The 25,550-nt window shown below is 42.3% G+C and overlaps 1 protein-coding gene and 1 long non-coding RNA gene across 2 annotated transcripts; one reads left to right on the top strand and one right to left on the bottom strand.

The window, feature by feature from the left end:
• The first annotated feature begins 310 nt into the window (after nucleotides 1–310).
• On the top strand, nucleotides 311–24,516 carry LOC108702687. The gene is made up of 4 exons (XR_001933340.2): nucleotides 311–1,036; nucleotides 19,785–19,853; nucleotides 21,173–21,297; nucleotides 21,761–24,516. It is a non-coding gene; the product is annotated as an uncharacterized LOC108702687 (long non-coding RNA).
• On the bottom strand, nucleotides 5,941–8,108 carry LOC108702684 (serine/threonine-protein kinase 3/4-like). The gene is made up of 5 exons (XM_041578806.1): nucleotides 7,993–8,108; nucleotides 7,736–7,808; nucleotides 6,969–7,144; nucleotides 6,533–6,723; nucleotides 5,941–6,088 (listed from the first exon to the last, which is right to left on the bottom strand). The coding sequence occupies exons 1-4, from the start codon at nucleotides 8,009–8,011 to the stop codon at nucleotides 6,608–6,610; spliced, it is 384 nt and encodes a 127-aa protein (XP_041434740.1). The 5' UTR covers nucleotides 8,012–8,108; the 3' UTR covers nucleotides 5,941–6,088; nucleotides 6,533–6,607.
• Nucleotides 24,517–25,550: the final 1,034 nt, after the last annotated feature.

Genomic DNA, 25,550 nt, shown 5'->3' with positions numbered 1-25,550 from the left:
TGTTTCATAGTGTCTTCTTATGTTATATTCTTTCATTACAGCCACGCTGTCTCCACACAGAAGACAAATAGCTTTGCCCTTCATATCCGTGAACATATACTCCCACCTTCTATGAAAACCCCTATTTTCAAAGTCCACCTTCCGTTTAGCAACCATCTTTCAGGGATAATCCAAATCCATCTTTCCAAATAATCCAAATAATTTTATAATTTTAAAAGTGATTTCCTATTTCTCTGTAATAATAAAACAGTGGCTTGTACTTGATTCCAACTAAGATATAATTAACCCTTATTGGAAGCAAAACCAGCCTATTGGGTTTATTTAATGTTTACATGATTTTAAGGTATGAAGATCCAAATTACGGAAAGAGTTATTGGACGTTCTCATTCTCATACTGCATCTATATATTTAGCTATTTCCATCTGTCTGTGTTTATTTCATGTTAAGGCAGCATTAAGGACTCGGATTTTCAAGCATTACTTAGACATGGGACACAACAGCCAAGCAAACGACGCATTAACTCAAAACCCAGATCCTAGCAGGTACGACCCCCGTGACAAGTTCACTTAAGTCTAGTTGCATAACATGCATTGTGAATCCATATAGTTATACATTATTCTCTCCTTTTGCCAGTTTACCAAAGAAGCAGATCTTTGTCCAGTTTGCTCACTATTGCCCACCTATCAGATCAGACATGGGCTTTTTTTATTGTGCTCATCCTTAGACTGCATACACAGGCCAAGGAAGTTTTTGGCCAAGTGGAGTTTCAGCACAGCCAGAACAATACCCGGATAATCAGGAAAATGTAAACATTGTAGCTCCATATAAAGCCCCCTAAAGCTTTGCATTAGTGGAAGAGCATGTTCCATTTGGGTAGGAGAAGAGGGTTGGCCAGGGGACCCTGCTTTAAATGCTAGAGTCAATCTTGCTGCTAAATAATTATATTTTCATCTTACGGCAGCTCATAGTGGTTCTGTGTGAGTGCTCCCAGCTGCAGGACCTTGTAGAGTTTCCATATGTAAATCTCCATAATGAAGTAACTGTCCATTTCTTCTCTGTCCTTGGGGGGGGGCACTTGCACAGTGAGCAGATGCTTCACTTTCTTCATGAAGTCTCACTTAAATATGCCTTAGGTCGTAGGTATCATTGAATCTCGTGCTCGTGCCATTGACCTAATGACCCACAACTACTATGAACTCCTGTATGTGTTCCATATATACCGACACAACTACAGAAAAGGTTCAAGTCCCTTCTCAATTCTCCTAACACTCTTCTGAATGATAGCATTATATTCCTGACATGCCCTGATACGCCCATGATATGCCCATGATGCATATGTGACAGCTCGAATATGAGAGGAGTAAGACTATATAATATTATAGATCTATATATAATGCTGCCATTTGTGTATAACTGTTTGTTTCCCTTAAATTTGGGGAGGCCCATTTATCAAAGGTCGAATTTCGAATTCATGTGGTTTTTTTTTTAAACTCTAATAAATTTGAATATACTCAAAATTTGATTGGGAGGTTATTTAAGAAAAAAATTGAATATCTAAAACTCAAACTAATATTACTGACCTGAAACCTCTAATCGAATTCGACTAAACTCGAACCGAGTTTTTTCTCAGAAAAAAACTTTAATGTCAGGAAGACTATTAACATCTTCAAATGGGTCACTGGATCTCTCCCATCAACTTCTACATGAACTCAGCAGGTTTTTAGGTGGCGATTAGTCGAAATCTAATTATTCCCATGGTATAGGTTTGATAAATCTCAAAATTCTAATCCAAATTCAAATCGAGTTTGAATAATTCACAATTTGAATTTGAGAGTTTTGACCAAATTTTTTTTTCTTTTCGACCCTTAATAAATCTGCCCCTCATTGTGTATACTATTGAGACTATAACTGAAATCATGTTTTTACCCTTCGGCTGGCACAGTGATGTTATCCGTCCCGAATATGCTTGGATAGTGCAGCCGGTATCGGGAGCTGTGGTACCAAACCTCTTGTCTACATTACTAATATCAAGTATTTTTAGAGTGCCAACATACTGATATAAATACTAGGGATGCACCGAAACCAGGATTCGGTCCGGATTTGGCCAGGATTCGGCCTTTTTCAGCAGGACTCTGATTCGGCCGAATCCTTTTGCCCGGCCGAACCAAATCCCACTCCTAATTTGCATATGCAAATTAGAGGCGGGGAGGGAAATTGGGTGACTTTTTGTCATAAAATAAGGAAGTAAAAGAAGTTTTCCCTTCCCACCCCTAATTTGCATATGCTAATTAGGATTTGGTTCTGTATTCAGCCGAATCTTTCACGAGGAATTCTGTCTCAAACAGAAAATAGATTAAGACGAGAATGTGAGATAATTGTTTTTCTTTATTTTTTTTTTAACGTTTAGTATGAGCGCCCGGAAGCATCCCCCAAGAGGGACTATGATGGGGAATCTTCTGCTGTTCCAAGTAAGCCTTTGCCCAAAGAGCTTGCAAACATTTTTATTGCTTTTCTCTTGCACAAATACCTCTGCTTGTTTGTTGCTTTTAAAATAAAGGTGATATAAATGGTTCATCATTGTGGCTGTCAATTTTTAAGCCCCCCCCCTGGTGATCATTAATAATCACTAACCTCAGACCCTCAGCCAGCACCCCTCTCAGGGCCAGATATAACGAAGCTGCGCCCCAAGGCCGCACGATCCATACCCTTGCTGCTTCCAGTCGTGCCGCCCTGTGTCCGCAGGGTCCTAGCGCCGGCTGTGGCTCTCGCTGAGGCAGAAGCGCTGGGGAGCGTTAAGTCCCCGGTGCTTCAAAGATGCGGCTGGGCGGCGTGCCGCCCCAAAAATTTCACCGCCCTAGGTCCGGGCCTATGTGGCCTGACCCCTCTTTGCTAAATAATGTACTGGCCCAGGGTACTATTCTATTAAGTGCATCCCCATCATCCTGTGGCCTTATCTTTGCAGCTGTGACTGTGCAAGGTAGACTATGCTGAAACCAGAGGCACTGTTAGTCTATGGGGATATTTTTAAGCTGGGCACCTGCACCATTCATTCCTGGTCTGTCCTGTTTACACATTGTTACCTTTACAGCTAGTGGCTGAGCAGTGTGATTGCAGCTACGAGTCAGATGAGATATTGCCTCGGTTTAGTCACAGAGTTTGTGTTAGTGTCCTGCATCGGGTCAGGTACCCGTGGAATACCCGCAAAAGGGTCGGATTTTGGGCAAAATATCCCCTATTTCTTGACCATGCGGACAGTCTGCAGATAACACGGCTAGGTACCCAACAAAGGTGCAGGCTTGAGCCCTGCCACCCTTGTGTTTCTTCCAGTTTTTACAGGTTTTTGGGATGATTTGGCACCGTAGTAACATCACTTCTGTTTTCTTGTGTTCCCCTCCACCACCGGGGAGTCGGAAGGTTAGTTGGCCTATTGCAGGTCAGGTAGCGGGAACATGCAGGTTGAGGGTATGGGTTGGGTATGGGTTTAAAAAAATGGACCCGCTCAGAACTCTAGTTTGTGTGTATTGTGCTGCCACCTTGTGGTTTATAAATAATGTTGCTCAGGCTACAAGGGCAAGCTGAGGTTGAAGGATATATTCAGAGTCCTTCTGCTTCTCGATTCCATAACACAAGCAACATATAATCTCTAGCTGAGCCACTAATTCCCCCATCCCTGATAGAGCCAGTGGATGCTGAAAGTTGTAGTAGAGAACTTTATAGAACATTTTGTTATTGAAAAAAGTATTAATGTGAAGGTTTTTTTTCCCTCAAAAAGTTCTTCATTTAATGCACTTTGTTTATTTACAGTATAGTTACTCTTATTCTTGTGTTCTCTCTTTATACCAGGCAGTAGTCTAATTGAAATTTTGGAGCTGCGGGATTTAGAAAATGAATACGTTCTTCCACAGAGGCGACTGACTCTCGCAAAGCATAATCCCAGTACGGCAGCTATTGCAGGTAATAGAACTCTTTCATTAGATTCAGTACATACGTATGGGGGAGCGCTTATTTAATACCAGGCTCTGTGAAGACATGGTGTTTTTATATCAAGTGCTATAAGATATATTGGATCATTCATCTGACACCCAACTCATGAAGACAAAATGAAGAGGAACAGATGCTGAGAGAGATAGTGAATATAAACTTGATTATTTCAGAAATGTTTCAAAAATTTTAATTGATTGTATTTAGAAAGTTTCTTATTTCAGTATGATGAAGCGTATATTACATTTTTATGTTTGTGATAGTTCCCCTTTAAGGTAAGGCTCCTCTCTCTGCAACCTCTCAGTTGGTCTGGTTCCCTTATTCAGCTATTGACCATCTCCGGCAGGCTCTGGGCAAGAAAGAAAGTAACCGGCACAATCAGGCTGTTGAGTTCTCTGCTTTCCTCCCTGTCTCATGTTAAAGGGGTTGGTCACCTTTAAATGAACTTTTGGTATGATGTAGAGAGTAATATTCTGAGACAATTTGCAATTGGTTTTCATTTTTTATTATTTGTGGATTTTCAGTTATTTAGCTTTTTATTCAGCAGCTCTCCAGTTTGCAGTTTCAGCCATCTGGTCCAAATTACCCTAGCAACCATGCATTGAATTGAATAAGAGACTGGAATATGAATAAATTCCTGTCTACCACCCTGTCTCTTAAAGGGCAAGTAAATCCTGGACTAAACATAAACTGCATGGATTAATATCAGGGCAGGGGGGGGCTGCTGTACTGGCTATATATCATTTGTATGTGATTGATTGACCAAACCTCTGACATCAGTGCAGATCAGTTCGACTGGGTCCAGACATGGCTTATCCCCTTCTTATATTTATTAATCCTTAGCATCTCCTTTCACCAATTTCTCCCACCCTTGCCTCTTGATTCCACCTTCACTTTTCAGTGACCCTTTTCCCTTGCACTAGAGGTCTCCCTCCTCTGTAATGTTCCCTGGCAATACTATAGAACTATAAAAAATGCAAGAACACCAATGAAATGTGTATTAACATATTTATTTATAAATTGGATGTTATATTTATGCATTTTAGATTGATTTATACTAATTTAAGTTGGGAAGGACTCACATCCACTAGGTTCAAGTTTTAGTGTAAAAGGGATCTTCCTATTTAGTAGTTGATCCAGAGGAAGGCAAAAACCCCATCTGAAGCCAGAGCCAATTTGCCTCAGAGGGGGAAAAATTCCTTCCTGACTCCCAACGGGCAATCGAACAAGTCCCTGGATCAACTTGTACTTTGAGTTTATGTGAGTATCGGTACTAAGAGCTTATGTCAGGATTTAGAGTAGGAGATGTGACTGGTTGTTGAGTGGAAGGCTTGAAAGGATAGAATTTAGAAAGGAAAGAATTTGAACAGAAGAAACCACTGAGAAATTGGTGTTAGGAGATTGCGGGGGGTGGAGGCAAAAGAAAAAAGTGGTGAAGAGAAGCATCTGTGTAGGGGGCATCATTTTAGTGTGTGCTGTGTGGTGGTGACTAAATGTCTTGGTATTGGTGGAATGGAAGAACCAATGGAGGTGCAGGAAGAAGGGCAAGGATTAAAAGATATTTTAAAGAGGGGAAACTATTGATGATATGTAAATAAAAGAAGATATTGGTGGAGGTGTGTTAGCACAAGGAGAGAGCTTGCGGGTAGAGGAAAAATATGGGATAAGGGCTGGTGGTGGAGCTAAAGTTAAATGAAAAGTCCTTGGGTAGATTGATAATTGGATACTAATGAAAACTAAGGTCCTAATAGTGGAGTTATGGTGTTCGAAAATGTGAATGCTGCTAGTGGAGCTGTAGAGGTGGATATGAATGTTGGAGCTATGGTTCTGTGAAATGTAGATATTTAAGGATTATAATTGGAGTTCTAGTAGTCTGCAAAAAAAAGGAAGATGGATGGAACTATGGCACCTCAAAGTGAGGTGGAGATGTGTGTGGGTGGAGTGAGTTAAAATGAAGCAAAGACACCACTGGTGGAGAAGTGGTAGTCTGAAAAGAATATGATCATGGAGCTACAGAAGGAGATAAAGTTCCTGCTGGTGTAGTTGCAGGAATCTTGAAGTTACCATTTTGCTGATGTTGCTGGTGGAGCTGCAGACACCACTGGATCTGTATGAGACAAAAATATCAGTCAGTAATAGATCATCATTAATCCTCATTCAGAGGCATGGCATTTATGCACAAGCCTTATTCATTAGGGGTTCCAACATGTTATTGAGTTTTTCTCCCAGGCTGATGCTCCTTTTAGAAATAAATGCACTGGCTATGGGAATAAGAAATAATGCCTGAGCCTTCTCAATCGCATTCTACCCTGTTGTGTTATTGTGTGGCTGCTGCAGTGAGGCTAATGTCCATCAGCACAGAAAACCTTGATTTTGGGGAGGATAGTGATCAAGAAATGTAAACTTGAGCATCTTCTAGCTGAAACCCACCTCTTGTGCACAGTGAGGATTCGGGTCCTACCAATGTAGACACCCACCAGGCAGCAGGGGATCAAACTGCTATTTGTCTACCAGTCGAGAACCATTGTAATGAATGGAGATGGGACCTTACCCTGTGGATGTTTCTTTTTCCTCGGCTGTGATTCAGGAAACTCATTCTGGGCTGTTGATGTTATTGGCCACAAGATCAATAACAGGAGAAGCCCTCCAGGGCCATTTGCAGAGCTGCTTCTTGTTCTGCCGATGTCTGTGTGCAGAAGTCATAAGCACGCCGCAGCTTTGAGAGAGCAACTCCCTTCAGTCCTGTATAGGGAAAAATCATATTTGTGATTCATGAATACTAATTAGAGCTTGTATATGATTCATAAACAAAACAATAAAGACTGAAGACCAAATGCACATTGTCTTACAACGCCAATGTCACCATTATACTAAAAGATATTATTAAGTACCCCTTCCCAGTGCCATTATAATAAAAGCAACTCTTGCAGCTGTTGAGTTACACTGTGTGATGGTGCAGTCGTATCAAATATAATGGATTCCCTCACCTTTCTTGGCCGGCAGGTTCTGCAGAGTCCGGAGATGTTCTTCAATCTCAGCCCTGACGATCTTCTTAGGTGGCAGTTGGATGACAAATGGGTGCTGCAGGAGTTCTTCAGCACTCGCTCTCTCCAAAGGGTCCTTTTTCAGACAGGACTCCAAGAAGGACACAAAATGCTGTGACCTGGAAAAAACTGAGATTTTAGCTTTAGCTAGCAAAAAAAATCCCCACATCATTATTTCCAGATTCCAGAAGCTTTAACCCAGTAACCATTAGCTATACCCCAGAATATACATATATTTTGCAGTATATCTGTCTATCTGTCTGTCTATCTATCTATCTATCTATCTATCTATCATCTATCTATCTATCTATTTATCATCTATCTATGATCTTTCTATCTACAGTATATCTATCCCTCTATCTATTTATCTATCTATCCCTCTATCTATCGTCTATTTATCATCTATCTATCCCCCCCTCTCTCTAACCCTCTATCTATCTTTCTATCTGTCCCTCTATCTATCTATTGTCTATCTCCTATAGCTTTCAAAACCTCTATTTATATTTAGGAGGTATTTAAACAAAATACACACCCCCTGAGCTGAGACTGAAATTTGTACATACAAGGGGCATGGTGAGGGCAGACTGTGGAAGCGGCTGAGTGGTTATAGGAGTTGCCAAATGTCCCAAGTGTTAATAAGAAAATGTGGGGAGTTCCATGTCTGCAAGCACAGGTACAATGTACAGTGACACGAGCTGGGACAGACTCACCAGGTGTTTGATTGAAGCTTTGGTGGTTGGGCTTCAATTATCAGGTCCTCCACTGGGTATTGCCCTGTGTATGCTGAAAGTGAAAAACATATATATCAGGCCCATCAAACATGTCTAGAAGTTATTTATTTAATCTATAGAAAAAGCTATTTTTTGCTGGAAATAGCAAATCACCCCAAATTCCTCCCATTCTGATATAGAACCTCTGCTGCTCAATGTATAAAATAAAGTAGCCACAATTGTTATGGTTCACTTACGTGGTTCTCCCTCAGCCATTTCGATGGCGGTTATCCCCAGCGACCAGATGTCACACTGCAAAAGACACACCAAAGAGCATTAGAAGGAGAGAATTGGGTTAGTGGGTGTTTAATAAAATCTAAGTAAAAAAGCTGCACTTATACAATTCTCTTTTAGAAACTTATACATATATTATCATGGGTGCAAAAGTACACGGCATTCTCCTTAGCTCAATTATGGCCAAAACAGAACAGAATACAACTTAAAATAGCCCAATGCACCCCCTAGTAAATGAACACACCATGGTATATGTAAAAGTAAATAAATGCTTTATTAAATATAAAAGTGTATACAGCAATACATCTCCATTACAAACAATAGCAGTTACTGTACATAACACCAGCGTCACAATGCAAATGAGCAAATATATTAAAACAAACACATTGTGCAAAAAGTTAAGAACCCCAACGTTTCGGAAAAACTCCTTTCTGTCAATGAGAAAATGACTGCTTCTATGTCCCATTAACACTGATAAGTAAATGCTCCGTGTTGTTACAAGTATTATAAGTACAACATACTTTGGTGTCGTACGCCAGGCGCTGGCCCTTCTGCCTTATGGCCTCGGGTGCCATCCAGTGTGGAGTCCCTTCCGCTTCGTGGCACAATCCAGTTTGCGGGTCCAGGTCCCAGCTGTGTCCGAAGTCGACTGAAATGACAGATAGAATCCATTCATGGAAAATAACCACAAGATAGAAACCTGAATTATGAAACCCCCTGACTCCATATTCGCAGAAGCTCCCCACCATCTATTACTCTTATAACTGTAAGTTTTACTCACTGATCTTCACTTTGGCCGTCTCTGTGAGCATGATGTTCGGGCTCTTGATGTCTTTATGAACGGCCCCGTTCTTGTGGATGTGGTGCAGCCCCTGGGGAGATTGAGATGTAGGTTATAAGACTATAACAGACATAATATTAAACATCCCCAACAAAGAGATTGTATATATAATTTATGCAATTAAAAAAGAGTCCTTAAGGGGTAAATCTGGCCTTACCTTTAAAACCTCCTTGCAGACATAGCCAATCCAGGTCTCCTTCAGGGATTGGCCATTGGTCTTGCTGATGAGGTTGTACAGAGAGCCTCCACCACAGTATTCAAGAACAATCTGCAATATACAGAAATTATTTAAGTTCATGTATTCTATCACTTCCAGTGGAGATTGCTTTGGTACAAGAGGAATGAACACAATGCAGTAAATCATTTCTTACTTCCAAGAGCTCCGATGAGCACTCCGTGAGTGGAGCCCTGTAGTAGGCTCCATAGTAAGAGGCGATGTTCTTGTGGCCGCCGAACTGCTGGAGAAACTTCAGCTCCCTGCAGACTGACTCTTCATCCTGGTGTGGAATAATAGAAATCCCTTTAGCTCACATAGACATCTACACAAATAGTATTGATATATAGTGATTGGGATTATAAAGATACAGTACTCGGCTGATGTTGGCGATCTTCACCGCTACCACTCCTCTACGATGGTGTCGTCCCTGTAATACAGACAGAAAGGTTGACTTATATACAAGTAGGAAAGAGAGGGTCTAATGCAGCCCCCAAACCAGAAGCTTGGTATGTCTGCCTAAATCATTGTGTGATTGTGTCTAGTGATCACAATCTTGTTCAGTTCCCCTACTCTCTAGGAATTGGTTGGTAACTTACCTTGTAGACGTCTCCAGTGCCGCCCTCTCCAACAAGCACATCCTTGGTCAGCCGACCATCAGGAGGCTGGAAAATAAAATAGAAAAAAGAAGGATTTTATTGATAACATAATATTCCCCAGGGTACAAAACATGTCTCACTTCTGGCAGTAGCGGCGAGTGTTTTACCCTCCTTTCTACTCACCTCATAAGTCTCGGAGAGGGGTCTGGATTCCGCCTGTGGCAAAGGAGAAGAGAAAGAGTCTATTACATTCTATACTTTATCTGTACCTGTTCTCTATTCAGCAAAACCCTAAATTCAGATAAAACAGTAGCAGTTGACTTACCTTCCTCCAGGGGGCGCAGAATAGCATTGCGCCTAAGTTTTTTAGCTCTTAAAAGAGCTGTTGGGTTATAAAGCGATATCAGCTGACGTCAAAGGTGTTTTTTCCAAACGCCAAAAATCAGATGGAATATCACTGAATATCTCTATAAAACAATCGCTGTGAAATAACTCTGAAAATCGCTTCGAAAACGCTATGAAAACGCCTCGTCGCTCGGAAATCTCACTGTATGGGGACACAGAAAGAAAGAAGAGATTGTAAGCTCACATGCACCAGCCCTCTCTGCTATACATATCAGGATTCACTGCCTTATATAAGTATTCACACCCTCAACCAATTCTCCCATTGTACCAAAAACAAACCCTAAACTTGTATATATTGTTTATGTGTTTTATATGTTATTTTTATTCTGACCATCAATTCTAAAATCTGATTTCCACTGGCAAAAAACTAAATGTATCATCAGTTTTTCCTTTGGCATCAACAGCATTATTCCCTTTAAATGAATTGAAATTAAACAGGTTGCAGGTTGGCACCATTCATTCTTCCATCTATAGGCTACAAGTCTGACAAGGGATTCTGGGATATGTACAATAGGCTGCAGGTCCGACAAGTGATGCTGTGATTTGTACTATAGGCTACAGGTCTGACAAGGGATGCTGGGATTTGTACTACAGGCTGCAGGTCTGACAAGGGATGCTGGGATTTGTAGGTGAGTAACAGTTAGAAGATTATAGGTTGCAGTTCTGAAAAGGGATTCTGGGATTTGTACTATAGGCTACAGGTCTGACAAGGGATGCTGGGATTTGTAGTTCAGTAACAGTTAGAATACCACAAACTGCAGGTCTGACAAGGGATGTTGGGATGTTTAGTTCAGTAACAGCTAAAAAATTACAGGCCGCATGTCTGACAGAGGATGCTGGGATTTGTAGGTCAGTAACAGTTAGAAGGTTATAGCCAGCAGGTCAGACAAGGGATTCTGGGATTTGTGCTACAGGTCTGACAAGGCATGCTGGGATTTGTAGTTCAGTAAAAGTTAGATGACCACAAGCTGCAGGTCTGATAAGCGATGCTGGGATTTGTAGTTCAGTAACAGTTAGAATACCACAAGCTGCAGGTCTGAAAAGGGATTTTGAGATTTGTAGATCTGTAACAGCTAGAAAATTACAGGCTGCATGTCTGACAAGGGATGCTGGGATTTGTACTATAGGCTACAGGTCTGACAAGGGATGCTGGGATTTGTACTATAGGCTACAGGTCTGACAAGGGATGCTGGGATTTGTAGTTCAGTAACAGTTAGAAGACCACAAGCTGCAGGTCTGATAAGCGATGCTGGGATTTGTAGTTCAGTAACAGTTAGAAGGTTATAGGCAGCAGGTCTGACAAGGGATGCTGGGATTTGTACTATAGACTGCAGGTCTGACAAGGGATGCTGGGATTTGTACTACAGACTGCAGGTCTGACAAGGGATGCTGGGATTTGTAGTTCAGTAATAGAAGACCACAAGCTGCAGGTCTGACAAGGAATGCTGGGATTTGTAGTTCAGTAACAGTTAGAAGACCACAAGCTGCAGGTCTGACAAGGGATGCTGGGATTTGTACTACCGGCTGCAGGTCTGACAAGGGATGCTGGGATTTGTAGTTCAGTAACAGTTAGAAGACCACAGGCTGCAGGTCTGACAAGGCATGTTGTGATTTGTAATATAGGCTGCAGGTCTGACAAATGATGCTGGGATTTGTAGTTCAGTAACAGTTAGAAGACCACAAGCTGCAGGTCTGAAAAGGGATTTTGGGATTTGTAGATCTGTAACAGCTAGAAAACTACAGGCTGCAGGTCAGACAAGGGATGCTGGGATTTGTACTACAGGCTGCAGGTCTGACAAGGGATTCTGGGATTTGTACTATAGGCTTTAGGTCTGACAAGGGATTCTGGGATTTGTACTATAGGCTTTAGGTCTGACAAGGGATTCTGGGATTTGTACTATAGGCTGCAGGTCTGAAAAGGGATGCTGGGATTTGTACTATAGGCTACAGGTCTGACAAGCGTTTCTGGGATTTGTACTATAGGCTACAGGTCTGACAAGGAATGCTGGGATTTGTACTACAGGGTACAAGGTCTGACAAGGGATTCTGGGATTTGTACTACAGGCTGCAGGTCTGACAAGGGATGCTGGGATTTGTAGTTCAGTAACAGTTAGAAGACCACAAGCTGCAGGTCTGACAAGGAATGCTGGGATTTGAAGTTCAGTAACAATTAGAAGACCACAAGCTGCAGGTCTTACAAGGGATGCTGGAATTTGTACTACAGGCTGCAGGTCTGACAAGGGATTCTAGGATTTGTACTATAGGCTACAGGTCTGACAAGGGATTCTCAAATTTGTACTATAGGCTACAGGTCTGACAAGGGATTCTGGGATTTGTACTATAGGCTACAGGTCTGACAAGGGATGCTGGGATTTGTACAATAGGCTACAGGTCTGACAAGGGATGCTGGGATTTGTACTATAGGCTACAGGTCTGACAAGGGATGCTGGGATTTGTACTATAGACTACAGGTCTGACAAGGGATGCTGGGATTCGTACTACAGGCTACAGGTCTGACAAGGGATGCTGGGATTTGTACAATAGGCTACAGGTCTGACAAGGGATTCTGGGATTTGTACTATAGGCTACAGGTCTGACAAGGGATGCTGGGATTTGCACTGTAGGCTACAGGTCTGACAAGGGATTCTGGGATTTGTTTTATAGGCTATAGGTCTGAAAAGGGATACTGGGATTTGTACAATAGGCTACAGGTCTGACAAGGGATTCTGGGATTTGTAGTTCAGTAACAGTTAGAAGACCACAAGCTGCAGGTCTGACAAGGGATGCTGGGATTTGTAGTAAAGGCTGCAGGTCTGACAAGGGATGCTGAGATTTGAAGTTCAGTAACAGTTAGAAGACTACAAGCTGCAGGTCTGACAAGGGATGCTGGGATTTGTACTACAGGCTACAGGTCTGACAAGGGATTCTGGGATTTGTACGATAGGCTACAGGTCTAACAAGGGATTTTGGGATTTGTACTATAGGCTACAGGTCTGACAAGGGATTCTGGGATTTGTACGATAGGCTACAGGTCTAACAAGGGATTCTGGGATTTGTACTACTGGCTAGAGGTCTGACAAGGGATTGTGGGATTTGTACTATAGGCTACAGGTCTAACAAGGGATTCTGGGATTTGTACTATAGGCTACAGGTCTGACAAGGGATGCTGGGATTTGTAGTTCAGTAATAGTTAGAAGACCACAAGCTGCAGGTCTGAAAAGGGATTTTGGGATTTGTAGATCTGTAACAGCTAGAAAACTACAGGCTGCAGGTCAGACAAGGGATACTGGGATTTATACTATAGGCTACATGTCTGACAAGGGATGCTGGGATTTGAAGTTCAGTAACAGTTAGAAGACTACAAGCAGCAGGTCTGACAAGGGATGCTGGGATTTGTACTACAGGCTGCAGGTCTGACAAGGGATACTGGGATTTGAAGTTCAGTAACAGTTAGAAGACCACAAGCTGCAGGTCTGACAAGGTATTCTGTGATTTGCACAATAGGTCACAGGTCTGACAAGGGATTCTGGGATTTGTACAATAGGCTATAGGTCTGACAAGGGATTCTGGGATTTGTACTATAGGCTACAGGTCTGACAAGGGATGCTGGGATTTGTACTATAGGCTACAGATCTGACAAGGGATGCTGGGATTTGTATTACAGGCTGCAAGTCTGACAAGGGATGCTGGGATTTGTTCTACAGGCTACAGGTTTGACAAGGGATGCTGGGATTTGTACCACAGGCTACAGGTCTGACAAGGGATGCTGGGATTTGTACTATAGGCTACAGGTCTGACAAGGGATGCTGGGATTTGTACTATAGGCTACAGGTCTGACAAGGGATGCGGGGATTTGTACAACAGGCTGCAGGTCTGGCAAGGGATGCTGGGATTTGTACTATAGGCTACAGGTCTGACAAGGGATGCTGGGATTTGTACTATAGGCTACAGGTCTGACAAGGGATGCTGAGATTTGAAGTTCAGTAACAGTTAGAAGACCACAAGCTGCAGGTCTGACAAGGGATGCTGGGATTTGTACTCCAGGCTACAGGTCTGACAAGGGATTCTGGCATTTGTACTATAGGCTACAGGTCTGACAAGGGATTCTGGGACTTGTACTATAGGCTACAGGTCTGACAAGGGATTCTGGGACTTGTACTATAGGCTACAGGTCTGACAAGGGATTCTGGCATTTGTACTATAGGCTACAGGTCTGATAAGGGATTCTGGGATTTGTACTATAGACTAAAGGTCTGACAAGGGATTTGTACAATAAGCTGCAGGTCTGACAAGGGATGCTGGGATTTGTAGGTCAGTAACAGTTAGAAGATTATAGGCTGCAGGTCAGACAAGGGATGCTGGGATTTGTAGTACAGGTTGCAGGTCTGACAAGGGATGCTGGGATTTGTAGGTCAGCAACAGTTAGAAGATTATAGGCTGCAGATCTGACAAGGGATGCTGGGATTTGTACTACAGGCTACAGGTCTAACAAGGGATGCTGGGATTTGTACTATAGGCTACAGGTCTGACAAGGGATGCTGGGATTTGTACTATAGGCTACAGGTCTGACAAGGGATGCTGGGATTTGTACTATAGGCTACAGGTCTGACAAGGGATGCTGGGATTTGTACTATAGGCTACAGATCTGGCAAGGGATGCTGGGATTTGTACTATAGGCTACAGATCTGACAAGGGATGCTGGGATTTGTACTACAGGCTGCAGGTCTGACAAGGGATGCTGGGATTTGTTCTACAGGCTACAGGTTTGACAAGGGATGCTGGGATTTGTACTATAGGCTACAGGTCTGACAAGGGATGCTGGGATTTGTACTATAGGCTACAGGTCTGACAATGGATTCTGGGATTTGTACTATAGGCTACAGGTCTGACAAGGGATTCTGGGACTTGTACTATAGACTACAGGTCTGACAAGGGATTCTGGGATTTGTACTATAGACTAAAGGTCTGACAAGGGATTTGAACAATAAGCTGCAGGTCTGACAAGGGATGCTGGGATTTGTAGGTAAGTAATAGTTAGAAGATTATAGGCTGCAGGTCAGACAAGGGATGCTGGGATTTGTAGTACAGGTTGCAGGTCTGACAAGGGATGCTGGGATTTGTAGGTCAGCAACAGTTAGAAGATTATAGGCTGCAGATCTGACAAGGGATGCTGGGATGTGTACTACAGGCTACAGGTCTAACAAGGGATGCTGGGATTTGTACTATAGGCTACAGGTCTGACAAGGGATGCTGGGATTTGTACTATAGGCTACAGGTCTGACAAGGCATGCTGGGATCTGTACTATAGGCTACAGGTCTGACAAGGGATGCGGGGATTTTTACAACAGGCTGCAGGTCTGGCAAGGGATGCTGGGATTTGTACTATAGGCTACAGATCTGACAAGGGATGCTGGGATTTGTACTACAGGCTGCAGGTCTGACAAGGGATGCTGGGATTTGTAGTTCAGTAATAGAAGACCACAAGCTGCAGGTCTGACAAGGGATGCTGGGATTTGTAGTACAGGCTGCAGGTCTGACAAGGAATGCTGGGTTTTTAAGTTCAGTAATAGTTAGAAGACCACAAGCTGCAGGTCTTTCAAGGGATTCTGGGATTTGTACTACAGGCTGCAGGTCTGACAAGGGATTCTGGGATTTGTAGTACAGGCTGCAAGTCTGACAAGGGATGCTGGGATTTGTAGTTCAGTAATTGAAGACCACAAGCTGCAGGTCTGACAAGGAATGCTGGGTTTTTAAGTTATGTAATAGTTAGAAGACCACAAGTTGCAGGTCTTTTAAGGGATTCTGGGATTTGTACTACAGGCTGCAGGTCTGACAAGGGATTCTGGGATTTGTACTATAGGCTACAGGTCTGACAAGGGATGCTGGGATTTGTACTATAGGCTACAGGTCTGACAAGGGATGCTGGGTTTTGTACTATAGGCTACAGGTCTGACAAGGGATGCTGGGTTTTGAAGTTCAGTAGCAGTTAGAAGACCACAAGCTGCAGGTCTGACAAGGGATTCTGGGATTTGTACTACAGGCTGCAGGTCTGACAAGGGATTCTGGGATTTGTACTATAGGCTACAGGTCTGACAAGGGATGCTGGGATTTGTACTATAGGCTACAGGTCTGACAAGGGATGCTGGGATTTGTACTATAGGCTACAGGTCTGACAAGGGATGCTGGGATTTGTAGGTCAGTAACAGTTAGAAGATTATAGGCTGCAGATCTGACAAGGGATGCTGGGATTTGTAGTACAGGCTGCAAGTCTGACAAGGGATGCTGGGATTTGTAGTTCAGTAATAGAAGACCACAAGCTGCAGGTCTGACAAGGGATGCTGGGATTTGTAGTACAGGCTGCAAGTCTGATAAGGGATGCTGGGATTTGAAGTTCAGTAACTGTTAGAAGACCACAAGCTGCAGGTCTGACAAGGAATGCTGGGTTTTTAAGTTAAGTAATAGTTAGAAGACCACAAGCTGCAGGTCTTTCAAGGGATTCTGGGATTTGTACTACAGGCTGCAGGTCTGACAAGGGATTCTGGGATTTGTACTATAGGCTACAGGTCTGACAAGGGATGCTGGGTTTTGAAGTTCAGTAACAGTTAGAAGACCACAAGCTGCAGGTCTGACAAGGGATGCTGGGATTTGTACTACAGGCTACAGGTCTGACAAAGGATGCTGGGATTTGTACTATAGGCTACAGGTCTGACAAGGGATGCTGGGATTTGTAGGTCAGTAACAGTTAGAAGATTATAGGCTACAGATCTGACAAGGGATGCTGGGATTTGTACTATAGGCTACAGGTCTGACAAGGTCTGACAAGGGATGCTGGGATTTGTACTATAGGCTAAAGGTCTGACAAGGGATTCTGGGATGTGTACTATAGGCTACAGGTCTGACAAGGGATGCTGGGATTTGTAGTACAGGCTGCAGGCCTGACAAGGGATGCTGGGATTTGTAGTTCAGTAACAGTTAAAAGACCACAAGCTGCAGATCGGACAAGGGATGTTGGGATGTTTAGTTCAGTAACAGCTAAAAAATTACAGGCTGCAGGTCTGACAAGGGATGCTGGGATTTGTACTACAGGCTACAGGTCTGACAAGGGATTCTGGGATTTGTGCTACAGGCTACAGGTCTGACAAGGGATGCTGGGATTTGTACTATAGGCTACAGGTCTGACAAGGTCTGACAAGGGATGCTGGGATTTGTAGTTCATTAAGAGCTAGAAGACTACAGGCTGCAGGTGTGACAAGGGATGCTGGGACATTCAGGACATGAGTAACAGTGACTGGGAAGTTGCAGCTCCAAAACTTTTTCCTTTAAAGGTTTTTAAGAAGTCAGTTTTATATACAAAGTGAGATGCAAAGAGAAATATGGATATTAATAGTATTGGAGGGGAAACACCAAGTGGCCAACTGTCGCTCCAAACACTGGGTGACCCCTGTTATATGGGAACATGGGGGATTTCAGACTTTTGCCCTTAATAATTGCTTAACTTTTACTGAAAAGCTTTTTAACAAGTAAATGTTATATACAAAGTGAGATACAGAGAGAAATATGAATATTAATAGCATTAGAGGATAAACCTGAACAGCAAGTGGCCAACTGTCAACTGTCGCTCCAAACACTATCAGTGACCCCTGTTATATGGGAACATGGGAGATTTCTGACTTTCCCCTTAATAATTTCTTAACTTTCCCTTAACAGCATTATTAAGAAGAAAATGTTATATACAAAGTGAGATACAGAGAGAAATATAAATATTAATAGCATTAGAGGAGAAACCAGAACAGCAAATGTCACTCCAGATGTTGCTATAGTGACCCCGTTATATAGGAGATTTTAGACTTTTATTATTTCTTAACTTGCACTTATTTTAAATATAAAGCAATTGGAATCCCAAATATTATTTTATACTTATTTTAAATATAAAGCAATTGGAATCCCAAATATTATTTGATACTTTCTGTATTTAGCCTGACAGGTGTGTAGTCTCCCTGCATCCCTGTTCCTTCCCCCAACCCCAACTCTCCTATAATCTATTAAAATGACAAAACCAAGGCTAATATCCCAGGCGCCACCTAGTGACTCAATTTAGTAGTGATTTTCTTCATTTATATCATTATTTTCCATAAATTGTCCCCCAGTGTGTGCTGTGCATCACTTACCTCTGATCCCAGAAATGAAAGTGAGAAATCCGTTATTTAACTGTCAGTTGTCTGTGCGGCCAAATGCCAGGATGTACTTCTGTGTATTTATCCTGAGTTGTCTGTAGTCTGCCTGTTTCCCCATTCCTCCCATAATGATATTTTCTATTAGAATATACACAAAACCAAGGCTAATATCCCAGGCACTAGCCAGTGTCACACTCCAATAGCGATTTCCTTCATTTCTGCCATTATTTCCCTTAATGCCCCCATGTATCAATGCTCCACTCACCTCTGATCCCAGAAATAAAAAAGTGAGTTTACAGCCAATCACGTTTTATGTTTATATCTTCATAGTGATTGGCTACAAGTTCAGCACATGTTTACATGCTGTTTAGATAAGTGGGACCCCAGTAAGGAGATGTGGGGGTTCAGCTCATGAATCTTTGATAAGGAATATTAATTCTAATGGACAATGTTAGGCTGGGAGAAGCAGTCCTGCTCTCTTGCACACCTCAATAAAACCACACCGGAAAAAACAGAAGCTCAACATAATGGCAGTCTTTGTCATGGGACAGGTTTATATATGTAGGGACCCTGAGATTTGGGTTAAATTACTCAGGCAGTTCCCCTTTAGTATTTGGACACCTAAGGGTCCTTTAGTTAACTCAGGCAGCTATGTCCTTTGCTGGGTCCACATTAGTTTACGGAGTTTGTCCACTAGGTGGCACTATGTGATAAAGGGGTTTAGCACCATGTGGTCTGGGTGTGTCCTGGGACTTTGCCTCACTGGGAGGTACTACAGGTCCAGGTCTGCCGGTGAGGTTAGTTCAGTGTGAGTTAGTAATAGTGAATACAGTAATAGTCACTCTAGGAGTGAGAGTCAGCACAGGGTAGCTAGTGAGCAGATGTGGCTCCAATGAGGAGAAATAGTGGGGTTAGGACCCCGTGGTATGTGAACCACTAGAGCAGGGATTACAGTGGGTGAGTTGAGGACCAGATAGGTACCAAGACGCAAGAACCCAGGCTGAATACAGTGGGTGAGGTGAGGACCAAGTCGGGTGCCAAGATACAAGACCGCAGGCTGAGAAACCCAAGCTTTAGTGTTCATCCGGAGGGATAGTGCCCAGTGAGAGTGGTAACTATCTCCCAAGTCTCTTGTTGCTGTAACTTTGATATATATTGAATATTAGCTCATCTGCTGTACCTTGTACCCCCTGGAGAGAATATTGCTCTTTGAAGCTATCCTATTATGCCTGTGAACATCTAAGTACCGGTGAACTACTCCATTGCAACGGTTCTCTGTTAATAAACAAGTTTATGTTACTGCAAAGAAACTTGTCTGGCTAATTATCCTGCTGCATTGATCTACACCAGGTACCGGGAGTTGCAGGGAGTTGCACGGGTACACTCGGGGTCTGGGGCACACTACAAGCAGTTTTAGCCTGGTCACACACCGCCTTAATACATAGCAAAAGTACACTCAAGGGTGTGCTACATATTATTGAGTTTCCTGTCATGTCATCTGTCTCCATTTCCTGTTCTTTAGACCAAGTGACCAATGCAGAAAATATTCCCCCAGACCAGAAACCGCTTTCCGAGACTTCTGTAAATGCTGGTAAGTGACAAATACTCAGGCTTTTCTGCTGGGAGTGTAAGGGACCTCCGTGCCGAGTGCAGTGCTAATATATTTGCATGTTCTAAAGAAGTATGGGGCGTTTGAATTGCTTTGGTTAGACTTGCTTTTGGGGTGTTAACTGTACAAAGAGATGGGATGGTGCGCTGAGCTTGACTCTGCAAAGAATTAGGCCGGGGCCATATCCTTTAAGTTGCCACCTAACATGCCTTCAGAAATGTTTTTGCACTAACATAGCTGCTATGTTTTTCACGTAGGCTGGAAGTTAATTGGGCGATGCATTACAAACTAATAAGTATAAGGGACCTGTTTGTGGCTGTTCGTGGGTGTAGTCCTTGTAACCTGTATTGCTAATATTAACAGGCATTGAACCTCATCTGAGTTCTCCCCTCATTCTTCTACTTTGACCACACTCTACTTGTGTCTCCTTTGTCTCCTTTGTAATTCCAGGTTGTATTTCCCTGAATGCATTAAAAACATCTGAGTGTGACCTGATCAGAAACTGAAGCTTGTATTTGCTTGTGTGAAAGCAGGGATGTACTGTGCTTCTGGCAGGCACCTCACTGCTCATTTGAAACACAGGCAGGAACTGTCACATCTATTGCCAGCAAGTTTGAGGGGTATTTTTAGTTATGCTTTATCTCATTTAAGTTTCCCATGTTTGCTGGAAGGGGACCACTATATTGGTACAGGAGCCCAGTGATGCTGACAGTATTGTTAGATATGTAGTGAAGCAAAGAATTACAAATTGATGGCCAATAAGAAATACTCTCCCATCTTGGCATGTTTGACCATTTGGGAGGTTTAGATAATTCTGAGCCTTTAGTGGATTGAGTTGAATGCATTTCTGTTGGTTGTGCTAAAAGAAGCAATACCACAGCTATTTTCAGCTTGTCTAATTTATTCAGGTAGTTGTGCTGCCCTTATGGAGAAATAGTTTGATACATTTGCATGCACGCTCAATTCTCCTAGTGCCATACTTTATATGGAATTGTGATGCTTCAATTGTTGAAGCCCCCATTTTATGATGGCCTTTCCGAGAACTGCGTTATTTCTTTTCAGGTGGCTCTGACTAACAGGAAAAAATGTGGGAGTACAAAGGGCTCCATCGTCCAATCAATGGATAGAATGCTATTGTATATTTAGATGAAGCATTTTCACATAAGGTCTATCTTATCATTCAAGACCTATAATGTTTAGGGGTCTAGTTCCCCTTTAAGACAGTGACTACTGACTGGAATATCATAACTTATCTGGCTTTTCTCATTTATCTCTTCTATCACTGTCTCTCCCTACAACAGGTCAGCCAGGCAGATGTGTAAGAAACATCGGCAGAAGATCCTCATAAAAATGAAGGAGACCCATCTGGAAACAGAAACCGCACATGAATACTCACTGAATACTCACCATGCAAAAAACTAAAAGGGTATGTATGCCTATAGGCTAATGAAACTGCATCAGCCCCAGTGACCACATTTTCAATTCTTTAGGAATGATTTGTTGCCATTCTTTGCTGGGGCCCAGTAACCCTGGCTGCTTACTTGCATGAAACTGGGAAATTCCTTGTGCAGCGGAGTTTTAAATTAAATCCATGTCCATCATGGTACTTTGCTGGTAACTTGTAATTAATTGCCTTTTAGACAGACAAGGCTGAGCCTCACATAGTCATCAATGTACTTCGCTCATAGCACATCCGCAGACAAATTATACTCTCATCGTGGTCTCTGGTCCCCCTGCTTACATCCATCCAGCACTGGCTTAGAATCTACTGTGTTGTGTGTTTCTGCCAGTGCAAGTTTGACTTCTGATTCTTCTTGAGAGAAGGCACTAAAAAAGATGTGACTGTTGTCGTAAGGGGTGCACTGATTTGCTACTACTTTATTTTGCAGATCCAGTACTAAAGACAGACACGCTCCAGTAATCAGGGGCCAACCCACAACAGCCATCATGGCACCACCTCTCCAAAACAGAAAGCCCAACTGACCATGCCCTCAACTCCAACTGTACTGAAGTATGTCTGCGCTGTGCGAACCACTGAGTGCTAATCTCAGCAGTAGATAACCTGATAGCAATAGTGTGACACAGCAGTAGGGACCTTTTATAATAGGTTGGTACTCTTGACACAACAGTATGTGCCCCTGATTGGCTAGTGGAATAGATATAACGTGGAGGTAATTGCATCTGTGTGCCAATTTTGTTTTTTTTTATAGCTAATAAACTGTAGGTAACCTGAGAGAGGGGTCTCCCCATCTTTCCATTGCCTCCCATATATGAGTAAAATGTCTAAGTTAGTAGTATTGGAAATTCTTTAGGTTGCTGTTAGGTCTAGCTTGTCTAAGAAGATCTAAGACAGGATGCTGACCTCTTTCCATAATATGTATGAATTGCAAATGACCCTCTACGAGCCATTCTTTAAAGTCCTTGCAATTAAGTCCTGGGGGGAATGCTGGGTTATTGGTAATAGGAGTGAGAGGTGAGGGAAAAGTGGGGAATTTAGATTTCCCCTTCACAGCGTCCCATGTAGCCAGTGTACCTTTTAATAAGGGGTCGGAATCATGTAGTATTCTCCGGTGTACCTTGTCAATCCATGGTAAATGTATCAAATGTGTAGCAGTTGATTGCTGTTCAATTTCTACCCAATCTTTGTTGTCTAAATTATGGGACCAATCAATTATCCTAGCTAATTGCACAGCCTTTAGATAACGGGCACAATCAGGGAGTGCTAGGCCCCCCTCTACCTTGCTTCTGAACAACGTGGTGGTTTTGATTCTTGGATGTTGACCCTTCCAAATAAATTTTTACAACATTGATTCTCCCTAACCAGGACAGAGGTTGTTTGGTCCAGTTCTGTATATCTTTGTATAGTCTAGTAAATAGAGCTTTACAATTAACTTCCACTCACTCATTATATTCCTTTTTAATAAGTATTCCTAAATAGGAAAATTGCCCTTTCGCCCAGCTGTACGGGAAGTTTGGGGAAAGTTCTTGAATTATACGCTCTGAGAGAGAGAGACATTCATGGCTATGGATTTATTAAAGTTGACTTTAAAGTTACTAATCTTACCAAAAGCTTCAAATAATTTATTCAAGTTTAGGATTCGTTAAAAAAAATAGCAAATCATCAGCATATGCCGCTACTTTATAATGTTTATGTCTTATCTTAACCCCGTGGATATCCGGGTGTTGACAAATCTGTTTTAGAAAAGGTTCCAGAGCCAAGACAAACAGTGTAGGTGAAAGAGGGCAGCCTTGACGTGTACCATTTTTAATTGTAAGATAGTCCGAAAGCACTCCATTCACCCTGACTCGAGCCACTGGGCCTTTATATAGGGATTTAATCCATTGACAAAGGCTATCCCCAAATCCAAATTTATTGAGACAAGCAAACATATAGGCCCAGCTGACTCTATCAAAGGCCTTTATAACATAAGGGGTGTTTTCTTGAGCTCAGCATGATGTAGAATATTAATCAATTTGTTGATATTATCTCTAGTTTCCCTTCCAGGTACAAAGCCTGCTTGGTCCAATCCTATCAAGTGGGCAAGAGCAGATGGTATTCTAGAAGCGACTATCTTGGCTAATAATTTTGCGTCTACGTTAATTAAGGAGATAGGCCTATAGCCTCCGGGATCTTCTGGGTTTTTATTGGCTTTGAAGAGCAGGGAGATATGGGCTTCTAGAGAGTGGTGTGAGAACTGGGCTTTCTTTTGTAAAGCATTAAATGCCTGCATCATGTGCGGAATGAGTAGTTCCGAACATTCTTTATAATACGTGGACGTATAGCCGTCCGGGCCAGGGCTTTTTCCGGCAGGGGATGAACTTATTGCTTGGGAAAGTTCTTCTGCAGAAATATCTGTTTCTAGGGCTTGCTGTTGCACCAGGAACAATTGTGGAATTGGGAGTGTATTAAGGAATTTCTCTAAAGCCACGGCTTGGGGAAGGTCATCCATTACTGTGGGAGTCTGTATTTGATATAACTTAGTGTAATATCTATGGAATTCTTGGGCTATCTGAGGGCTACTATGCACTTTTCCCTTTTCAAATGACTGTAAACTATGTATATGATTTCTGGTTACCCTAGCTTTTAAAAGGCGTGCCAATAACTTGCTACATTTATCCCTGTGTTCATAAAATCAATGTCTCATTCTTGTGACAACTTTTTCAGTAAATAAATTCTGATGATTATCTAAATCTGTGCGTCGACAGAGTAATTTTGCAAAAAGCTCTGCAGTGGGTGTATGTTTATGAGCTGCTTCTACCCTTCTGAATTCTTTCAATACATTTTCATGCTTCACATTGTGTGCTTGTTTTCTCCTGGAACCTACTGAAGGGTTACATGCCTACGTGCCGACCCTTGTAGGCCTCTGTACTTGTTTTCCTGTACGACCCTGTGCTGTCTCTTCTTGGACAACCTTGCATAAGTATCATCATGTACCATAAACAATGTTATCAGCTTGCCTTAGCCAAAATATCTCAGCTAATACACACGCACATATTTGTCTGTTATTTCTCTCTTTCCAATCCTGAATGCTGAACCTATTACAAGACATATACTTTGCTAATACGTCACTATATTAGGATGTCTTTGCTTATACCCTATATAAGCCTATGTTTGGACTACAATAAACGGAACTTGTTATTCTGATCCACTCGTTGGTGTTTCTTTGTGCAAGTTCCCCGGATCCGGAATACTAGGCATTGTTGGTCAGACGAAATCCAAAGGTTCCAGTAGCAGTCGGTTCGTTGTCCCCTTCACCTACTTGGATTAAAATCCCCCAAATATAACATTTATGCGCCTCCCAGATTGTCACCGGACTAACCTCCTCAGTTATATTTTCCTTGAAGTATGTCTTAATGGCAGATTTAATTTCATTTAGTGTGGAAGTGTCTTTCAACATGGACTCATTTAACCGCCAAGTCCCCCTGTGGTGGGACTCTGTATTTAGGGTCAGAGCGATGCTGATTGGTGCATGATCTGACCATGAGCGGGTATATATATCTGTGTCACTAAGGTCCCCCAAATAGTGTTGTGTAAGGAACACATAATCTATTCTGGTGTAACGGTTATGCCTGGGCAGAGAAGAAGGTGTAATCTTTTTCTTGAGGTTTAAGGAGTCGCCAAGCATCTACTAACTGTAGCCTATGTCAATCTTTAGTTATATTCCTGACAATCCCAAAAGAAACATTGGATTTGCTTGTGGAGAAGTCAATGTGGGGGTTAAGAGGGACATTTAGATCCCCGCCAAGAACCAAGATTCCTTCCATAAAACTTAACAAGGCCTCCGTTATTATATGAAAAGCTTTATCTTGTTGTTCATTGGGCAGGTATATGGCTGCAAAAGTGAACATCTGAGTCCCCAAAGTCCCCTTCACAAAAACAAATCTCCCATCCGGATCCTTTTTTGTAGAGAGAACCTGAAAGTGAAAATTTTTCCCAAATAAAATAGCCACTCCCTTAGTCTTGCTCTGTTGTGGTAAACTGCAATAAAATTTCCGGCAAATATCTATTAGACCATGTAGGAACACAAGATGTCTTAAAGTGGGTCTCCTGTACAAAGGCCACCTGTACAGTCCATTTGTCCATTTGTCCATTTGTGTTAATACTCACTATATTCACCTGTGTTTGTTTCTTATCAGGAACGGATTGATTCGACATACTCATAGTACTATTGTAGGAAG

This window comes from Xenopus laevis, chromosome 9_10S, assembly GCF_017654675.1.
Source record: "Xenopus laevis strain J_2021 chromosome 9_10S, Xenopus_laevis_v10.1, whole genome shotgun sequence".
Classification (NCBI taxonomy): Eukaryota; Metazoa; Chordata; class Amphibia; order Anura; family Pipidae; genus Xenopus; species Xenopus laevis.
The sequence above is the reverse complement of the archived record's forward strand: the minus strand, read 5'-3'. Positions and strand labels throughout refer to the sequence as shown.